This window comes from Pecten maximus, chromosome 11 (assembly GCF_902652985.1).
Source record: "Pecten maximus chromosome 11, xPecMax1.1, whole genome shotgun sequence".
NCBI lineage: Eukaryota > Metazoa > Mollusca > Bivalvia > Pectinida > Pectinidae > Pecten > Pecten maximus.
The window spans coordinates 35,386,963-35,405,573 of NC_047025.1; the positions used below are offsets into that span (position 1 = coordinate 35,386,963).

Consider the following 18,611-nt stretch of genomic DNA (forward strand, 5'->3'; position numbering starts at 1 on the left):
TGTTGATGATATTTTATCTGTGTGTGTGTGGAGGTGTTGATGATATTTTACCTGTGTGTGTGTGTGTGTGTGTGTGGAGGTGTTGATGATATTTTACCTGTGTGTGTGTGGAGGTGTTGATGATATTTTACCTGTGTGTGTGTGGAGGTGTTGATGATATTTTATCTGTGTGTGTGGAGGTGTTGATTATATTTTATCTGTGTGTGTGTGTGTGTGTGGAGGTGTTGATGATATTTTATCTGTGTGTGTGGAGGTGCTGATGATATTTTATCTGTGTGTGTGTCGAGGTGTTGATGATATTTTATCTGTGTGTGGGTGTGGAGGTATTGATGATATTTTACCTGTGCGTGTGTGGAGGTGTTGATGATATTTTACCTGTGTGCATGTGGAGGTGCTGATGATATTTTATCTCTCTGTGTGTGTGGAGGCGTAAATGATATTTTACCTGTGTGTGTGTGGAGGTGTTGATGATATTTTATCTGTGTGTGTGTGGAGGTGTTGATGATATTTTATCTGTGTGCGTGTGGAGGTGTTGATGATATTTTACCTGTGTCTGTGTCGAGGTGCTGATGATTTTTACCTTTTATCTGTGTGTGTGTGGAGGCGTAAATGACATTTTACCTGTGTGTGCGTGTGGAGGTGCTGATTATATTTTACCTGTGTGTGGAGATGTTAATAGTTTACCTGTGCATGTGGAGGTGGTGGTGTTGGTGGAGGAGGAGGGGGAGCTTTCTGTGGTGGAGATATAGGCAGTGATGCACTGTTCTGACGTTTCCTCGACACTGGTTCAGGATTCACACTTTCCTCAGGGATGCTTGGCTCCCGAGATGACATTTTCTTAGGACTTTCAGCGGGTCGTTCATCTTGAGAACTCTCAGATTCTTCCTCTGAAGAATAATTGGTTGAAAGTTGATCATTATATATATTTCTAAATATGCATTATAGGTTTATCAACATAAAATCTTGGATCTCAAGCTTTGTTTAAATTATCAATTTAACAAAATGCAATACACAAAACCTGTCAAAGATATCAAAGATAACTTACCTGAATATCGTTTCCTAGCCTCTCTCTCAACAACAAGAATCTTTTGTTGCTTCTCCAGATATTGTTTTATAAAAGCATTATTCCCAGTTACTTCGTCTTCCTTCAACTGAAAAAAGTCCCACAATAATATGTATATACCATTTCATGATGAGTATTTCAATATGATTTAATAATCTAATAGGGATAATTTCCACTAAACTTACAATAAATTTCATTTAAAAGAGAACTTTATGGTTAAGAACCTCTTTTCATGGTCTGTCCAAGATAAGGCGAGTATAATCTGTGCCAATTTGTGGAATAGAAAGGTTTAATTGGGGAGTAATATTTAATAATCGCATGACCAATGTTTCAATTTATCACTATTGTAACCGAGCTGCCTTTTCTCTGATCACAAATCAGCTGGTAACATTAATATCAGACTTACATTGTACACCAAGTCAGTTAAGGTTAACTTGTAATACTAGCTATGTATAGACCATCAGTATAATAGTCAGCTGGTCTCACTTAAATCAATATTATAGTATTGCATGGTAGCATCAACAGATTGAGATCTAGGGATTTAAACTAACTCAAAACTGTACTACAAAGATAATTTATCATAGTCCTCAACATCTTCTCGCAGATATTACAGATCACTATGTAGTAAAGATACCAGTCTTAGTCTAAATGGATATTGAGCAGAAAATACTTATCTAAAACAACATAAAGCTAAAATATAGCCTTTAATCATTTAGCATTGATAGCATAGAAGTAGGGAAAGTATACACTAAAATGTAGTCAAACCTTTCTAAATGACAGGAAATAGCTAGGAGACTTTAACAAATAATCACAATTCAAAAACGAAGTCTGCCTCTGACAGTGTAGTCTGCCTCTGACAGTGTAGTCTAATGAAATGAAAGTCAAAAATTTCAAGTCCACTTTTCAAGATATAGCCATTCCAATCTTCTTTTCTCAAAATCAAACATGATCGCCTGTTTTCTGATAACAAGAGATCCCAGAGGGATCTTGGCGCCCACCATTGAATGATCTTTATAGGTTCCATGTCAGATTGATCTTTTCTCTACTTTTCCGTTCCTCTAAGTCTTACTAATCTGTGTAAATTCAGAAACAGCCCTCTAGTACTTTTCAAACAAGGGGAACCTATATGTAAAATTTAAGATTTAGCGATAATGGCTGTTTGTCGGCCATGTTGCTTTCGGATTGGTTGCAAAATGCAACACCAGGGACCAAGGGGAACCTACATATGAAATTTGAGAAAGATCCCTTCAGTACCTTCTGTAAAATAGCGTTAACAAACTTCAATTGTCAAAATACAAGATGGCTGCCTGTCGGCCAGGTTTTTTTCTGACTGGACTCAAAATCCAATATGCATAACTAGGCACAGAGGGCAACCTACAAATGAAAATTTAGAAAGATCCTTTCAGTACTTTCTGAAAAATATCGATAACAAACTTCAATGTCAAAATCCAAGATGGCTGCCTGTCGGCCATGTTGTTTTCCGATTGGTCTCAAAATGCAATATGCATAACTAGGCACCGAGGGAAACCTACATATGAAATTTGAGACAAATCCCTTCAGTACTTTCTGAGAAATAGCGATAACAAGTTTCAATTGTCAAAATCCAAGATGGCTACCTGTCGGCCATGTTGTTTTCCGATTAGTCTCAAAATGCAATATGCATAACTAGGCACTGAGGGGAACCTACATATGAAATTTGAGAAAGATCCCATCAGTACTTTCTGAGAAATAGCGATAACACACTTTAATTGTCAAAATCCAAGATGGCTGCCTGTCGGCCATGTTGTTTTCCGATTGGTCTCAAAATGCAATATGCATAACTAGGCACCAAGGGGAACCTATATATGAAATTTGAGAAAGATCCCTTCATTAGTTTCTGAGAAATAGCGATAACAAACTTCAATTGTCAAAATCTAAGATGGCTACCTGTTGGCCATGTTGTTTTCCGATTAGTCTCAAAATGCAATATGCATAACTAGGAACTGAGGGGAACCTACATATGAAATTTGAGAAAGATCCCTTGAGTGCTTTCTGAGAAATAGCGATAACAAACTTCAATTGTCGAAATCCAAGATGGCTGCCTGTCGGCTATGTTGTTTTCCGATTGGTCTCAAAATGCAATATGCATAACTAGGCACCAAGGGGAACCTATATATGAAATTTGAGAAAAATCCCTTCATTGGTTTCAGAGAAATAGCGATAACAAACTTCAATTGTCAAAATCCAAGATGGCTGCCTGTCGACCATTTTGTTTTCCGATTATTCTCAAAATGCAATATGCATAACTAGGCACCGAGGGGAACCTACATATGACATTTCAGAAAGATCCCTTCATTACCTTCTGAGAAATAGCGATAACAAACTTCCAATTGTCAAAATCCAAGATGGCTGCCTGTCGGCCATGTTGTTTTCCGATTGGTCTCAAAATGCAATATGCATAACTAGGCACCAAGAGGAACCTACATATGAAATTTGAGATAGATCCCTTCAGTGCTTTCTGAGAAATAGCGATAACAAACTTCAATTGTCAAAATCTAAGATGGCTGCCTGTCGGCCATGTTGTTTTCCGATTGGTCTCAAAATGCAATATGCATAACTAGGCACCGAGGGGAACCTACATATGAAATTTGAGAAAGATCCCTTCATTAGTTCCTGAGAAATAGCGATAACAAACTTCAATTGTCAAAATCCAAGATGGCTGCCTGTCGGCCATGTTGTTTTCCGATTAGTCTCAAAATGCAATATGCATAACTAGGCACCAAGGGGAACCTACATATGAAATTTGAGAAAGATCCCTTTGGCACTTTCTGAGAAATAGCGATAACAAACTTCAATTGTCAAAATCCAAGATGGCTGCCTGTCGGCCATGTTGTTTTCCGATTGGTCTCAAAATGCAATATGCATAACTAGGCACCAAGGGGAACCTATATATGAAATTTGAGAAAGATCCCTTCAATACTTTCTGAGAAATAGCGATAACAAGAATTGTTTACGGACGGAGGGACGGACGGAGGGACGGACGGACGGACGGACGACGGACCACGGACGCAGGGCGATTTGAATAGCCCACCATCTGATGATGGTGGGCTAAAAAATAAAGTGGCACAACCAGGGACCAAGAAGAACCTACAGATGAAGTTTGAGGAACTTAGCAATTACAAACTTTAATTCTCAAAATCCAAGATGGCCACCTGTCTGCCATTTTCTTTCGCTGATCAAAATTCAAAAATTGGTACAACTAGTGACCAAGATAAACCTACATATGAAGTTTGAGGAAAATCCCTCCAGGACCTTTCAAAAAATAGTGATAACAACGACTGTTTAATCTCAACCAACACTTGTGATAAAGAAGATCTGCATAAGATTGATTTACCCAAGGGAACTGGAGTTATTGCTCGGAAAAAAATGTGTGGACACTGCCATAGTGATTCCTATTGATGTCACCTGCTTTTTTGCAGGCAACACAAGTTGACATTGATACCTATATCCTTTCTGCAGGTGACACAAAAATGCCAAAGTGCCAATCAGGATCACAACTACATAACATGATAATATTTTATTAATTTTCAAAGAGATTGGATGAAAAATGAAGATCTTCAGACAAACAAAGTTTGCACAAGAGGGACTGATGATGCCATTCCAAAATACTCCTCACAAATTTTGATCCGCGTATAAAAACACACATACCTTGCTGTTTGGAGCTTCATCTACAAAATGAGAACAAAAAAATAAATAAATAAAAAAACTACAATGTATCAAATTGTGGATAGTTTTTCTGTGATCAGTTGCAGAAGATAAAGATCTAAGACATTGAGTTAAAGTATATAATGTAAATCATCCATTGCATACTGCAGTATTGTGATCAATTTATTCTTTTTACAAAATCATCTACTCACCCTGACTCATTTACTGGTTGCTGTTGCAATTTTTCCAACAGAAGTTGCTAAAAATAGAAAACAGATTATATTATTATTTTTGCAATGATCATCAATCTTTCTGTTCAATATCTTCAAATAACTTATTATCATCTATATATTCATTAAAGCAGATATTTCAAGCCAGGAAAATATCAGAGAATAAAATTCTACAAAATATTCAATGAAAATATATGCTTCTTTGTTATGGTACCAACAATACCCCCCTCCTATAACATAAGAGGCCGCTGGTCAGCAGATTTATTACCTGATGTTATGATAATAAAGTGCCCACTGCGGTAACACAGCACTTATCATTAATTTATCGCCGTGTCAACCTTGCTGGAGTACCCTTTACCCCAGTAGTTATCCCAATCAGAAAATGAAAAGATATTTTCTTGATACTTTATACTTGTTTCGCTAGATATATGTACACATTCCATATAATGCTTGAAATGTCAATGAAGCGATAAAAAAAAGTGTTACCGATATGGGACTAAATGGGTGTTTAGGGGTAAATTAATATCTCATTTATCCATATATGTAGGGTACATGTACATGTTATGTCACATCCGATTTTATCATATTGTATATAAGCATTTTATAGTTGCTGATATATTCAAATCTCCTTAATAGCTTGTAAATTACCAATGTTAACAGTACAGGATCAATTAAGATCTACATTGGAATGAAATAAATTAATTGTGACAAAAGTTCCATATCTACAGGATTTCTGCCTAAGTAAATTTGGACAACCTGTTAAACAGAGCATCAGCATCATACACTTGATCGGACTTGATCACATCAGCAAAGGTTGTCAAACTACCAAGCCATTGGATATGTCACCTTGGCCAAATGCCGCTATAACAACAGTCTTATTTTAGTGTTAACCTTTATTTAATGTTACCATCACTATCACACGGCTTTGGCCACAATCAGTGTGAATTGTCAATTAATTAGCAAATATTTTCCATATGCTTACTTTGTAATATACATTGTGCATAAAACAAAACGTTCTGTTGGTCGACATTATGGCATTTGCATAATACGTTTGTTGTGAAATTCCATGAAAAACAGTCTGTTGTTGCTGAGTTACATTTTAGTCGTTATTTTTTATGATTTGATCTTGTAAATAATTTGGCTTATAAACATTGGTGTATAGCATGAAATGCAATCATTTACGTACAGCTTTGAGTCTCTCGACTAGCTGTGACTTGCTCCCTGCCTTTGAAAGACCTCTTTTATCGCATTCTTTCTTCAAATCAACAACTCGTAGCCCTGTAAGTGTTTTGCCTTGCAACAGAATTTCCTCTTCGTCCGCCATCTTGCTTCACGCTCTCGCATCGTAACCGGAAGTTGTTAGAAAAGAAAAGAAAGGTAAATACAAAAAGTGACCTTATTGTTCTACTTCGTATTTCTTTTGATTAAAACAACATACATATACGACGAAGACAATGAAAACTATTTTTACATCGTATTTAAATAATGAAAGTAGAATTTTAGTCAACTCGGAAGTTTCCGTAATAAGGAAGGGAAGACGGAAATACCCGAAGTTAGGAATGGAGTCTGCTGTGGTTTTGACAACTGTAATGAAAGGAGTTGCAGATGCACTTCGATTAGATGGTGATGGAAACAGACCGAAGGTTAAGAACTACATATTCTCATATTTTTCGTTATTTTTTGTTGTGCACATTAACTGTCACATTCGTAAATTTGACTCATTTTGCCCTTACCCAGTATATTCAACCACTCTGCCTGTCTGCATCTAATGTTACAGTTGCATGTACATGTTGTTCCTTTAAGTATTAGGCCCACTGGTGAATAACTGTTTGTCAAATGTTTAGAAAGCACTGGCATTTCATTGACAATGTTCGTTCCACCTGGCACACCTAGCACTCTTTCACTTTTTTTCTGTGTTATAACGACACTGGAAAAATCTTTATATTTAGCCCTCCATCATCAGATGGTGGCTAGTAAAATCCCCCCGTGTCTGTGGTCCATTTGTGGTCCATCTGTCATTCATCAGTTGTCCGTCCATCCGTAAACAATCCTTGTTATCGCCATTTCTTGAAAAGTATTTGAGGGAGTGTAAAAGTTCTGAGGAGTTACGGCACTACTGTAATAGTTCCGACTCCTGAGACCAGTGTATCCTCGTATAGTGATTTTCAAGCTCGTCAACTCTGTGGTTCTGTCTCGAAATTTACAGCTGGCTACAGATCAATGGAATGACAACACAGTTTATAAAGTTCAACATTTTATTATATGAAGATTAGAAGTGATAAAACATGATAACTGAATATATACACAATGCTCACGTAACCTAACTGTGCGTCCGGTCCATATCTCGTATGAAAAATATCCACCCCTGTCCCTCCCTGGGGATAAATGTACCCAAAAATACAACGACTATAACATGCCTACAACGGGAAAAGACCACCCGAAATAACAACGGAATTACTGACTATATCATGCCTATTATTGAGAGAAAAATACTACCCAACCCGGGATAATTTAGAGGTTTAAGTCCGAAATCTACTGCATACCTGACTCTGTGAAGGAGAAAGACGAGCCGGCCAGCTACATGTAAGCCTCTGCCAGACTGTCGTATAATACTAAAATTCCCAGCTATATAGCTAAATTTAATTGTATGCCTCGAAATACACGTGCAGTTTGTCCCAAGACTATAGATAGACCGATACCTGAGCGTAGAGTAATGTACAGGTAAGGTGATTATAAATAAACACATACCCCGAACATTAGCCAATCAGAAACGTCGACAATACAACCGGAAGGGATTCCCCAACGGGAATACCCCGTATAAACAATATGGACCGATGATCACAACAACACGCACTCTGATTTACAGGATGTAAATATGGTACTATATACAACAAGTAAGTGTTCAAAACCCAAATCTTTTACATAGGGATATTTAACTTATTTGTAGGTTCCCCTTGGTTCGTAGTTAATTGTGCCATTTGAATTTAGATTTTTGGTCTGAAAGACAAAATGGCCAACAGGTGGCCATCTTGGATTTTGATAACTGAAGTTTGTTATCTCTCTTTTTCGAAAAGTACTGGAGGTACATATATTTCCTAAACTGTATATGTAGGTTCCCTTTAATTGGTCTGTAGTTATGCCATTTAAATTTAGATCTTGACTTTTGATCAGAAAAACCAAACTGGCAGACAAGCAGCTGTCTTGGATTTTGAGAATTGAAATTTGTGGTCAATATTTTTTGAAAACTACTGGAGGGACGTTTCTTGGACTTTGGCATTTAGGTTCCATGTGTTCATGTTATCAGATTAGTAAGAGTACATAAAGAAAGAAGGGAAAAATAGGGAGAAGATCAGTCTGACATGGAACCTATTAAGATCATTCAATTGTGAGCCTCAAGATCCCTCTTGGATCTCTTGCTTACTAATTATTAAATCAAAAGGATGGTCATTATTTCACCTTTCTTGAGGTAAAAATGCTCAGAACAGTATTTGTCACTTTCAAAGCTAATATCAACTATCCGTTTTTGACGTTCTAATTTTATTTTTTAGGAAGCCTATGTCAAATATCTTGAATGCATCTTTCGCATTGCCACAAAATTACTACAGAATGTCAAGAGTGATGGTAAGTGAATCGGATGTATTTTCATAGTTAAGGCATTATTCTAGAGATGAGATATTAATAATTCATGTAAAAATATTAAATGTTCTGCTCGTAAGTTTCTTTTATTACCGGTGTATATAATTATGTAAAAGTTTAAAGATAAAAAATATGTTACTGCTTGCTATTTATGATGAATTAGCTGATTTTTGATAAAATACAATAAACATGTATGAAACATTACATGTAACAGGTGGGCAGGTTCATATCACCAAGGAAGTGGTGCGACTTGTTCGTCTTGGCAGCCAATCAATGGAAAGGATGGTTGCAATTATCAACCAGTTCACATCAGGTAGGCTAATGTTATGTGTGGTCTCCAAAGGGAGACTTTCTGTTGGAGAATTAGTTGATTATACTGTACATTGTCATATAAATCAAAAATATTTATATGAAAAGAGCACATTATTATAGTTAGCTTTTTGTAGGAGATTAAAATGCTCTGTACTCCAGCATTTGCTTTAAACCGAAGGTTTGCCATTATTGAATTGATTTAGTTTTAGTACAAATTCTAATTTTATAAAAATACACTTCAAATGAAATTGTCATTTTTTTTCTCAGAAATTTATATTATAGTATAACAATATTATAATATATTGACACATTCAAGGTTAGATGATATTGATAGAGATTTACTTTCAGGCCTATCACCAAATCAACAAAATCCATCAGTGAGATCTGAACGGCCATTTTTACGACCTGAATCCAAGTCTGCCCCAGCAACACCTGTTACCCAGACATGTTTGGATTTCAGCACTCAGGATAGCCGATTTAGACTTCCTTCTGTAACTTCACCTCTCCCAGTCATTACCACTTCTCAATCTAAGTATGTAACAATGGTTCTCATTAAAACTGTATACATATATATATGTAATGGAAATGTGATAAAACATGAATACTTCACCTCACAGAAACAACACATCAAGGGGTCCAGAGTTGAATATTTAAACATTGATTAACTTCAGGTAACATTCTTTTCTCTACTGAACCATAAAGAATAGTCTACCATTCCAGATACCGTATTTGACCTAATAAGGGCGCCCCTATCTTTTTTCAAGGAAAAAATCTTTGACTGAGTGTCAAAATGGTGTTCAAATGTAATAATTCATGTGAAAAGTTTTCTTCAGCAAATTAAGTAGCTGGAACACAAGTTTTCGCAACATTTTGTCTATTCCTACGGATGACATGTCAGTGCAAAGAGCACCCGAAACTAAACACACATACATATACAGTCAAACTTCGATGTTTCGAAGTTCAAGGGACTGACAGAAAAACTTCGAAACAGCGGGACTTCGAATTATTCATGGCTGACAATAAATCGATGTTTTCTTGATAATAACCATATCTGTTAACGTTACATGTCCTCAGTGTCTTCGTGTTGATCGCCGCATGTCAGGCTCACATCGAAAAGTTTAGTTAATTTATGCCTCAAACACAACAAAATAAAAATACTTTTCATTAATTATACCTAGGCATTTTATTAATTAAACAAACTATGTATCGGTTACAAAATATTTATATCGCGTTTAACAGATAAAGCATAAGAAGTACAATGCACACTTACTGTACGTAAGTCGTTAGGTTTATCTGCTAAAGACACGTGCGTTTACGTAATGTGCATATAATATACGGAATGCCGATCGGTTGGAGAATGCATGATTGAATGACAAATAATCGATTTACTTGGATATTTATGTATAAGTTTGAAACGTGACACTTTGAATATGAGTGAAGACATCGCTAATTGTTTGTGTTTGAAATTGGTCCGCTTATTTTACAGTTCCGTAAAATTTACTCACCGACCGCTGATTTCAATGGCGACGAAGCTTATCGACTACCGAAATGTTTTACCGGAGTGATTAAATGTCATGGCTTCTAAATTCACCTTTTATCTATCAAATTTGGTCTGATTATTGATTAACCCCATGATCGGGAGTGACAACACACGCTACCGTTATCCCTATTGTCAGTCAGGGCATTTGGGGGAGAGGTGTGAAATCTTGCCGCAGGGGTCACGACAAACACCTGTCCAGTGGTCCGTACAGGTAATTTTTTTGTTCGAATCATGAGATGTAAATTACCTATAATATCATAGCTAAGGGGTCATGAAAAAAGTTCGATACATCGAAAACTTCGATTTATAAAACTTCGAATCATACATAGGTTTGTTAGTAGTGTTATATAGTGAGAAAATTCGGGACCAAGCAAGAAGTTCGATACAGCGAGAAATTTGAATCAACGAAGTTCGATACATCGAGGTTTGACTGTAATAACTTACCATCTTTATTTGAAGATTAAGTAAAAGACTTCATTCTTGTTGATAAATAACTTTTGTTCAGAACAGAAAGCTAGTAAAAGACATTGTAAATCAATTATTAGGTCAAAGAAAACGATGTCTGATATGATTTGGGAAATCACCTGTGTCTATAAATAGAACACAAAAGAGTTCCATTTGAACATAAATGGTGGAACACACGTTCTCTGGTCTAAAGATCAGCTGGCATGGTTTACAAGTTTACAGGAATATTCAAGTGATGTTTAAGCTTAATATATGATAATGAATAGATATCTTCATCTGGAATATTTTTATGACTGAATATTTTACCGCTTCCACAGCCTTGGGTATTCTGCTATAAGGTATAGTCTGTTTCATAAAACTTCAGAATAACTAATCTTAATAAGGGCGTCCCCACTGTCAATTACCCGCGCCCTGCGCCCTTATTAGGTCAAATACGGTAGTTATTTCACAACCTGTCTGAGCATGGGAATCTAGTGTTGATCATCAATAGGTGAACCAACTGCTGTATGCTTGTTAACAAACAAGTGTAAAAGTTTTGTATTAAAGACTTGGGGAGGGGTTATTTGTGAACCACTTAGTTATTAACAATTATTTTGAATTCTGGTGAATCTGCAAAAATGAAGACTGGCACCTATTTGTGCATTGATCAAATAGCAGAGGTTTTATTTATTTTTATCCTGTGTACATAGTTAAAGTGACGTAACAGAGCGTAGGATTAATTTAATCTAAATCACTGCCTCTGCTTGGGATCAAACCGGAGACTTCTGGCTTACTAGTCTTATGCTCAACCAACAAGCTAAAGAGAAGATCTCTCTAACCAAACAGTATATTTTGGCTAGTATTTACCAAGGTTACAAACTATCTAATGAAGATACTCTATGGGATTAACACTACTTTTTTGTTTAAATTTGGTCTGAAGTGAACGAAATAATGGTTTTATTATCTCATTGATTTTGCAGTACACTATGGCAGTATATGAGGACGGTTTCTATTTTGTACATCTTTTTGATTTGTAGACAGAAGACACTAACGCCATCAGAAATAGCTATGATGAAGAACCATCAACTTATGATTGCCTACAAGACAAGGATGGGTGGTCTGGGAACGCGGAAGTCTGCTGCAGCCAGTTTGGTATGAATTGGTGGATAAAAGATGATTGATTTAAGGATATACATCAATAATGTTACCTATGATTTGTGTTAAGTTTATCTTATTTGAAGGATAAATCTTTTCAATAATATACAATTGTATAACAACTCATAATACCTTGTAAATGTAAGCCTTTCATATGTACCTCTCAAATTGTCAAGTAATATTCAAACAGATTGCCTTCGGGTAAGCATTTTTCACCAATTTCTAAGATTAACACTGTTTGGGATAGGATTTTTAAGCAAATGTAGGTTTTCTACTACTTTTCAAGGGAGATTACTTGCCTAAGCTTCATCGATCTGCCTTTTTTTCCTCTTTAGAGTTTGACATTACAAAGGAAGATAGCTGAAAACTTGGCAATTGCAAAGGCCCAAGAAGAAGCAGTATCCTTCAATATATGTTAAGGAGTAATGAAATATTGATTTAAATGTTACATGTTCATTCATATAAAGGCAAAAAAAAAAGTGGTCAGGTGACACAGTGGTCTCACTCTCACCTCTCATCTAGGTAATCAGGGTTAATTGCCTGATGGATACCAGTCACCAGCTGTCCCATCACATGGATATTCTCTGGATACTCTGGGTTTCCTCCCACAGTAAAATCAGAGAAAAAAAATCAATACTGTAACAGAGCACATGATTAATTAAATTTAAATCGTTTTTCAATACTGTAACAGAGCGCATGATTAATTAAATTTAAATCACTGCCTCTGCTAGGGATCGAACCCGGAACCTCTGGCTTACTAGTCTTATGCTCAACCGATCGAGCTAAAGAGAAGATCTCTCTAACCGAGCGGTATATTGTGGCTAGTATTTACAGGGTTACACAAATTTTTGGATTTAAACGACCAATACTTATATTGGTCCATGAAAGTTTCATGTAAATCTATGTTATGTTTGTGCAGTACATGTACATATTTTGTTATGATTGTGAACTGATTATTATAAATTGGTTAATCATCAGGTTTTTTTTTTTAGTTTCTCAGTTGTGTTTTCTAGATCTATTCAATAAGCTTAACCACAAATACCATGAGGTAAATAAATAATGCAGATTAATGTCTAATTTTCATTCCTCAAAAATGGTAGTTTAATGTTCAGAAATGGTCAAGATATGGTCAAGATATGGTCAAGCCATAACAAATAAATGGTATTTCAATGGCATTTCAATTGGTCTAGGCTAGAGTAGACCATTTTTTTCGTGCCATTGAAGGACCTTTGATTTGAAAAATGACGGTCATAATGTGATGGTGCATGGATATGGGCATTTCAGCTGCATAGTCCAATAGCTAGCTTTTGTGGCTGTGCGGTTGAGTGTCGTGTCTGTGTACCGTAGTTAAGCAACGTCGAGCGTGGTCAGCTCTTGGATGGGTGACCGCTCCGTTGTCCCCTGTGCACGTTACAATAACAAATAAATGGCATTTCAATTGGTCTATGCCAGAGTAGACCATTTTTGTGTGCCATTGAAGGACCATTAATTTGAAAAATGGTATTTCAGTGCCATCAAAATATTGTGATTTAATGGTGTTACAATGTAGTTTTTTTGGGGGGAAAAAAGATATTTCAATAGCCAATGGCATTATAATGGAGCTTCAATAGTTTTAGACCATTTCTTTCAGCTAAGGATGACATTTTGATGACTTTTAAAGTAAAAATGCTGAGGACAAAAGTAAATGGAGGCAGCCATTTTGTTACATCATTTTCAATTCATGACATAATGTTATTGTCCATATTATAATGTCACATTCTATTTATGACTGGTCTAGCCTATGAAAAACACTCTTAAGGTATATAACACTAGTGACAATCACAAAAATATTACATGGGCTAAAATCTGGATAAGATACTGATTATGTGATAGATATAACTCAAATGAAGTTTAAATTTTGAATAAGGTATAAATCATCAAAACTCTGTATTGGAGACTTATGGTGAAATAATTGGCTCAGAAAACAATACATGAACCCCATCTGCATTCACATATATTAGATATAAACTTGTCTGCAATTTTTATGGCATATAATGCAAACATTTACTTGATATATTGGATATTGTGTTTTTGATAGTGAATCTATTTATAGAGATACAATCAAAATCAGAAAAATGCAAATTACAAAATTTTGTCTTTGTCTTTCAAACAGTATGAGTTAATGATACCAGTGCTTACCTTGCCATCATACTTTTCCTGCGACATAATGAGAGTTATGCCCCTTAGTATATATTTCTATTCTAACGAATATAGTACTACATTGTGCACATATACATGTCTTTGAAACTAGGTTAATCTCTAGACATACATGAAAATATGAATCTCTGAACAGCTGAACACGTGTATTGATTGAAGTGTTTTAATACAGATTCTCAAGAGGGTAATAGTGGTTATACCTCTGGCTTTAAAGGGAAAGTCCTTCACTCAGGACTTTTATTTCTGTAATCATTGTCCTGATTACAGAGATTCCCACTGTACACTACAACATGTGTGTCTTGTCATTATGTACTGTAAAGTTTTATCACACTGTAACCTCAGGCGAAAATCCAAGATGTGTGGTTTGATCTCTACCCGGGCAGTTTGTGTTGCAGTTTGTGTTTCTCCAGGAAGCTGAAATCACAGACTGTCTTTGCTATTGTGGCTGGGTACATGTGCAAAACATCACATGAGACAGGCCTCCCGTATGCTGTTCAGTGAGGTAGCTAAAACAGTGAAACCTGACTTTACCGACACACTGGGACCGAGTCAATGTGTCGGAAATGACAGTGTATTGGTAAAGTCAGTGTTGGCAATGACAGTTGAAAATGGCACCTTTTCAATGGATATTGTCTGATAATACAGGATATGGTTTAAGTCAGTGGTTGGCAATGTCATATTTCATTGCACTAGCCACCAGCTGCTACAGAAAGACCCTGGCAATAAACCCACAAATCGTATCATTGTATCATCACAGTGATTTATAGACATATGTTAAGTTCTGAATGTTTCATTTGAGGGAATATACCTGATTAGTTTTCCTTAAAGTGGCGAAAGCTCGCAAAGAAAATCCAGGAGCGACAACACAGATTGGAGGAACAAGCAGCTAAGTGAGTATAAATTGTAATTGGAATGCTTGTTTTAGATGGGTTTTATTAATAGACATGGAAGATTGATTTTATTTTAACATATGCCATTTTACTAATCTGTATTTGTTTATCTTGATACCAATACATTGATAACGATGTTACTTTCATTTGCATTACAGAAAATTTAACAGTGTTGATGGAATGTCTGAAGAAGAAGAACAGAAGAAAGAAATTTACAAGAAGGTTCTGGAATATGAACAAGATACGGTAAACATTATGTTTAAGAGAAAACTTTGGCTGATTTACAAGAACTTTACACAGCAGGTTTGGAGGTGAAGTTCTCCAGCTGTGTCTGACTGTATGAGGAGTAATATGTTCCCTCCCAAACAAATACTATTGTCAGTATAATGTGACCAGGTGGGGTGTCCTGCTGGGTGTCTTAAGTGTCTGTAGTAGTATACTTCAACTAGGAAGCATATAAACTCTGCATGAGTTCTACACAGTATCACAAAGATTCAACTACAAACATACCACAGACTCCCAATTAATACACACACTCTCAACACGCACTGATCGGGGAGGCCTTCCTTAAATGACCAAAGCTGTTGATAGGACATTAAACAATACAAATCCATGTGACATTTACTTAACACCTGCTGACTTTTATAGCTGGTTCACTATTATTTGTCGTAGAGTTGGTTGACCGATTTGAGACAGAAACTGGAAGAAAACCCAGATGATGCTCAGCTCATGCAGGAACTGATTCTTGGTATCCTAAAGTAAGTGTTTTTTCATCAACCTTTTGTTTTGTTGTGTCTTCCTAGGTATCTGTGTTGTTATACAGTTTTCCAAGTAATGTGAAAAGCTTCCAATTCCCAAAAAATTATTTCAGACCAAACCATTTTCTTCAAGTTTTTTTTTGTGCAATCACCTTCATTGTTCAAGTCAAAAAAGTTAATGTAATATTCCTGTTGCTCTATTTGTTTCTTTTTATAAAATGTGTAACTGATTTTTTGTGATAAAAAAAAACTTGACTGTTTATATAATATTTTGTGAATACCTTACTGTTTATATAATATTGTGTGTATACATTACTGTTTATATAATATTATGTTAATATACATAACTTTTTATATAATATTATGTTTATATACATTACTGTTTATATAATTATGTTGGTATAATGTTGCTGATGCTGTGTTAATTTGTCTGACATAGTAATGTGTTGTTACAGGTGCTCTGACCATCCTCTTTCTCAGCAACTCAAACTTTACCAGTTCAAGGTTTATGAGAAGATTCATCCACTTGTCTCTAAAAGGATTGAGGATCTGTCGGAAATAAAAGTTCCCCTCTCTGTCAGTCTGTTCCCCGCAGGGGTCGCAGAAACATGGGATGATTCCGAGGGGTGTGAGGCAGACTCTGACAGTGATTCCATGGAGGATGAAGACGATGTGGATGATCAGACAGATGTTTTTGAAAACGATGAACAGAGTGTAACTGTGAATGAAAATGAAGCACTAGACGTGATTGACGGTGAGAATGATATTGAGGATAAAGTGACTAATGATAGTGAAGAAGGGGGTAGTATTATAGTAAAGGATATTGAGGATGTTTCTTCCTGTGTAAAAAAGGATTTAGAAATAGCTATAGAAAAAGGAGAATCATTAAAAACACGATTGAAACATGAATACCAGGAAGAAAAGAAAATCCTCAGACAAGTGTCCAATGATATTGAGAAATACAGTTTAGAAAATATGGATGATTTATTTGATGATGATGATGATGATGATGATGATGATGTTAATGATGATGATAAAGATGTTAACAGTGAGGAAACAGAAAACAGTTCTAATGATAAATGGTTACCTCCTCCATATTCATCGTCGTTGGCACCAAGTGAAAGCAATGATTCCAATCAACTGGAGGATACCATACAGCATTCTGACTTATCAGACTCGGGTGAAAAGTTAAGTGATGCGCAGACTTCTAAACCATCAAATGAAAAGTCATGTGACACATCAGCTGACCGACGACATTCTTCCCGTAACAAATTGGTCCATCGCCCGCGTGTAGAACATGTACAAGCAATGGACAAACAACTTGCACAAATAAAGAATGAGGCATACCATCGTCACCTAAAGGGTATAAGCCAAGATGTACAGATTTATCTGGAGAAAATACAGGCCCTTTTTACCATGACCTATGAACAGTTGGATTCCCCGGCAGGCCAAGACCAGTGCTATGCCTGTTTGGAGAAACCATTCTTTCAGCCAATCTGGCAGTACCTGATGGCATTATACAGGTACGTAGTTGCATATACAAATGTTTGGTTGCTATATAACAACAGAAGCAGTAAGTAGTTTACAGGGCTTTTTCTCACTAGTTTGGGATGGGGCCTTTTTGTCTAATTTTGGGAAGAAAATTGGTGGATTAGGAAAGATTTTTTCAAGAGTATCCTGCAAATTTTGGGAATTTGGCCTTAAAATGAAATAATTACAATTGGGAATGGGGCCCATTAACGGCCCCAAAAAGCCCTCAGAAAATGCCCTGGTTTATATACTTTGCTGCTGTTTTAATAGCTCCTCATATCCATGGTCCGATTCCTCATGGAGCTATTCATTGAGAAATGCTACATGATCTTAATCCTCAGAAATTTGTGCATATCTGTGATCGTTAGCTTAACTCTTTCAGTACCATTGTCGACAATAGTCGACATAAAAATGTGCTCCCTCTGCCCCGTTGTCGACTATAGTTGACATAATTTCAAGCTCCCTCTTCCCCACTGTCGACTATAGTCGACAGGCTAAGTTGACGTTATATATAGATCTATATATGTCTCTGCATCAACCGACATATACAATTATCCAATGTAATGACATATAAAATGCGTTAAAAACTTTAGAAACAAAAATTTTGGTTGATAAATTCGTTTTTATTTCGTTTGTGTTAAGTGTTTTCCGTTAGAGTAATAGGTGATATTTTCTCAATATGTTGTTAATGTAAACAATATGGCGGCTTGCTACATTTGCATTTTAGATATCAGAGTCTAGGACGTTTCAGAGTGTTCAATCTGACATCTAGATCTTATTTTGTTAAATATTTCTTATGCATGTACAAAGATAACACTAACCTTTCTGTTTCTATATGTAAAAACAACACACCAAAAATGTACATGTCATTTTGTTTAAACTTCTGGGGGCGAGCCTAATAACTACTTCCGGTACGGAATCCGGAAAGAACACAAAGTACTGAAAGAGTTAATTTATGTTTAATTTTGAAACTGACCGGAAAGACTTGGTTTCTGTACCTAGAATCAATTATTTTGTGTTGTTCCTGTATCTAAGATAAGTGAGTTTGTGTTGTTCCTGTATCTCAGATCAGTGATTTTGTGTTGTTTCTATTCCTAGGAACAATGATTTTGTATTGGGTTTTTTTATCTAAGATAAGTGATTTTGTGTTGTTTATATATCTCAGATAAGTGA

At 36.0% G+C, this 18,611-nt stretch overlaps 2 protein-coding genes across 2 annotated transcripts in view; one reads left to right on the forward strand and one right to left on the reverse strand.

Moving 5' to 3' along the window:
* LOC117337055 (apoptotic chromatin condensation inducer in the nucleus-like) overlaps window positions 1–6,318 on the reverse strand; it is a 30,858-nt gene extending 24,540 nt beyond the window's left edge. Inside the window, exons 1-5 of the mRNA XM_033897838.1 lie at window positions 6,164–6,318; window positions 4,961–5,006; window positions 4,751–4,770; window positions 1,046–1,151; window positions 685–887 (exon numbers count right to left, since the gene is read on the reverse strand). Coding sequence (XP_033753729.1) covers window positions 685–887; window positions 1,046–1,151; window positions 4,751–4,770; window positions 4,961–5,006; window positions 6,164–6,301 — 513 coding nt within the window. The 5' untranslated portion in view covers window positions 6,302–6,318. The remainder of the gene's footprint in view (window positions 1–684; window positions 888–1,045; window positions 1,152–4,750; window positions 4,771–4,960; window positions 5,007–6,163) is intronic.
* Window positions 6,319–6,521: 203 nt separating this feature from the next.
* The window catches only part of LOC117338032 (VPS9 domain-containing protein 1-like), a 36,541-nt gene continuing 24,451 nt past the window's right edge, over window positions 6,522–18,611 (forward strand). Inside the window, exons 1-10 of the mRNA XM_033899191.1 lie at window positions 6,522–6,620; window positions 8,526–8,598; window positions 8,828–8,926; window positions 9,274–9,457; window positions 11,947–12,061; window positions 12,400–12,462; window positions 15,098–15,150; window positions 15,309–15,396; window positions 15,823–15,908; window positions 16,364–17,431. Coding sequence (XP_033755082.1) covers window positions 6,537–6,620; window positions 8,526–8,598; window positions 8,828–8,926; window positions 9,274–9,457; window positions 11,947–12,061; window positions 12,400–12,462; window positions 15,098–15,150; window positions 15,309–15,396; window positions 15,823–15,908; window positions 16,364–17,431 — 1,913 coding nt within the window. The 5' untranslated portion in view covers window positions 6,522–6,536. The remainder of the gene's footprint in view (window positions 6,621–8,525; window positions 8,599–8,827; window positions 8,927–9,273; window positions 9,458–11,946; window positions 12,062–12,399; window positions 12,463–15,097; window positions 15,151–15,308; window positions 15,397–15,822; window positions 15,909–16,363; window positions 17,432–18,611) is intronic.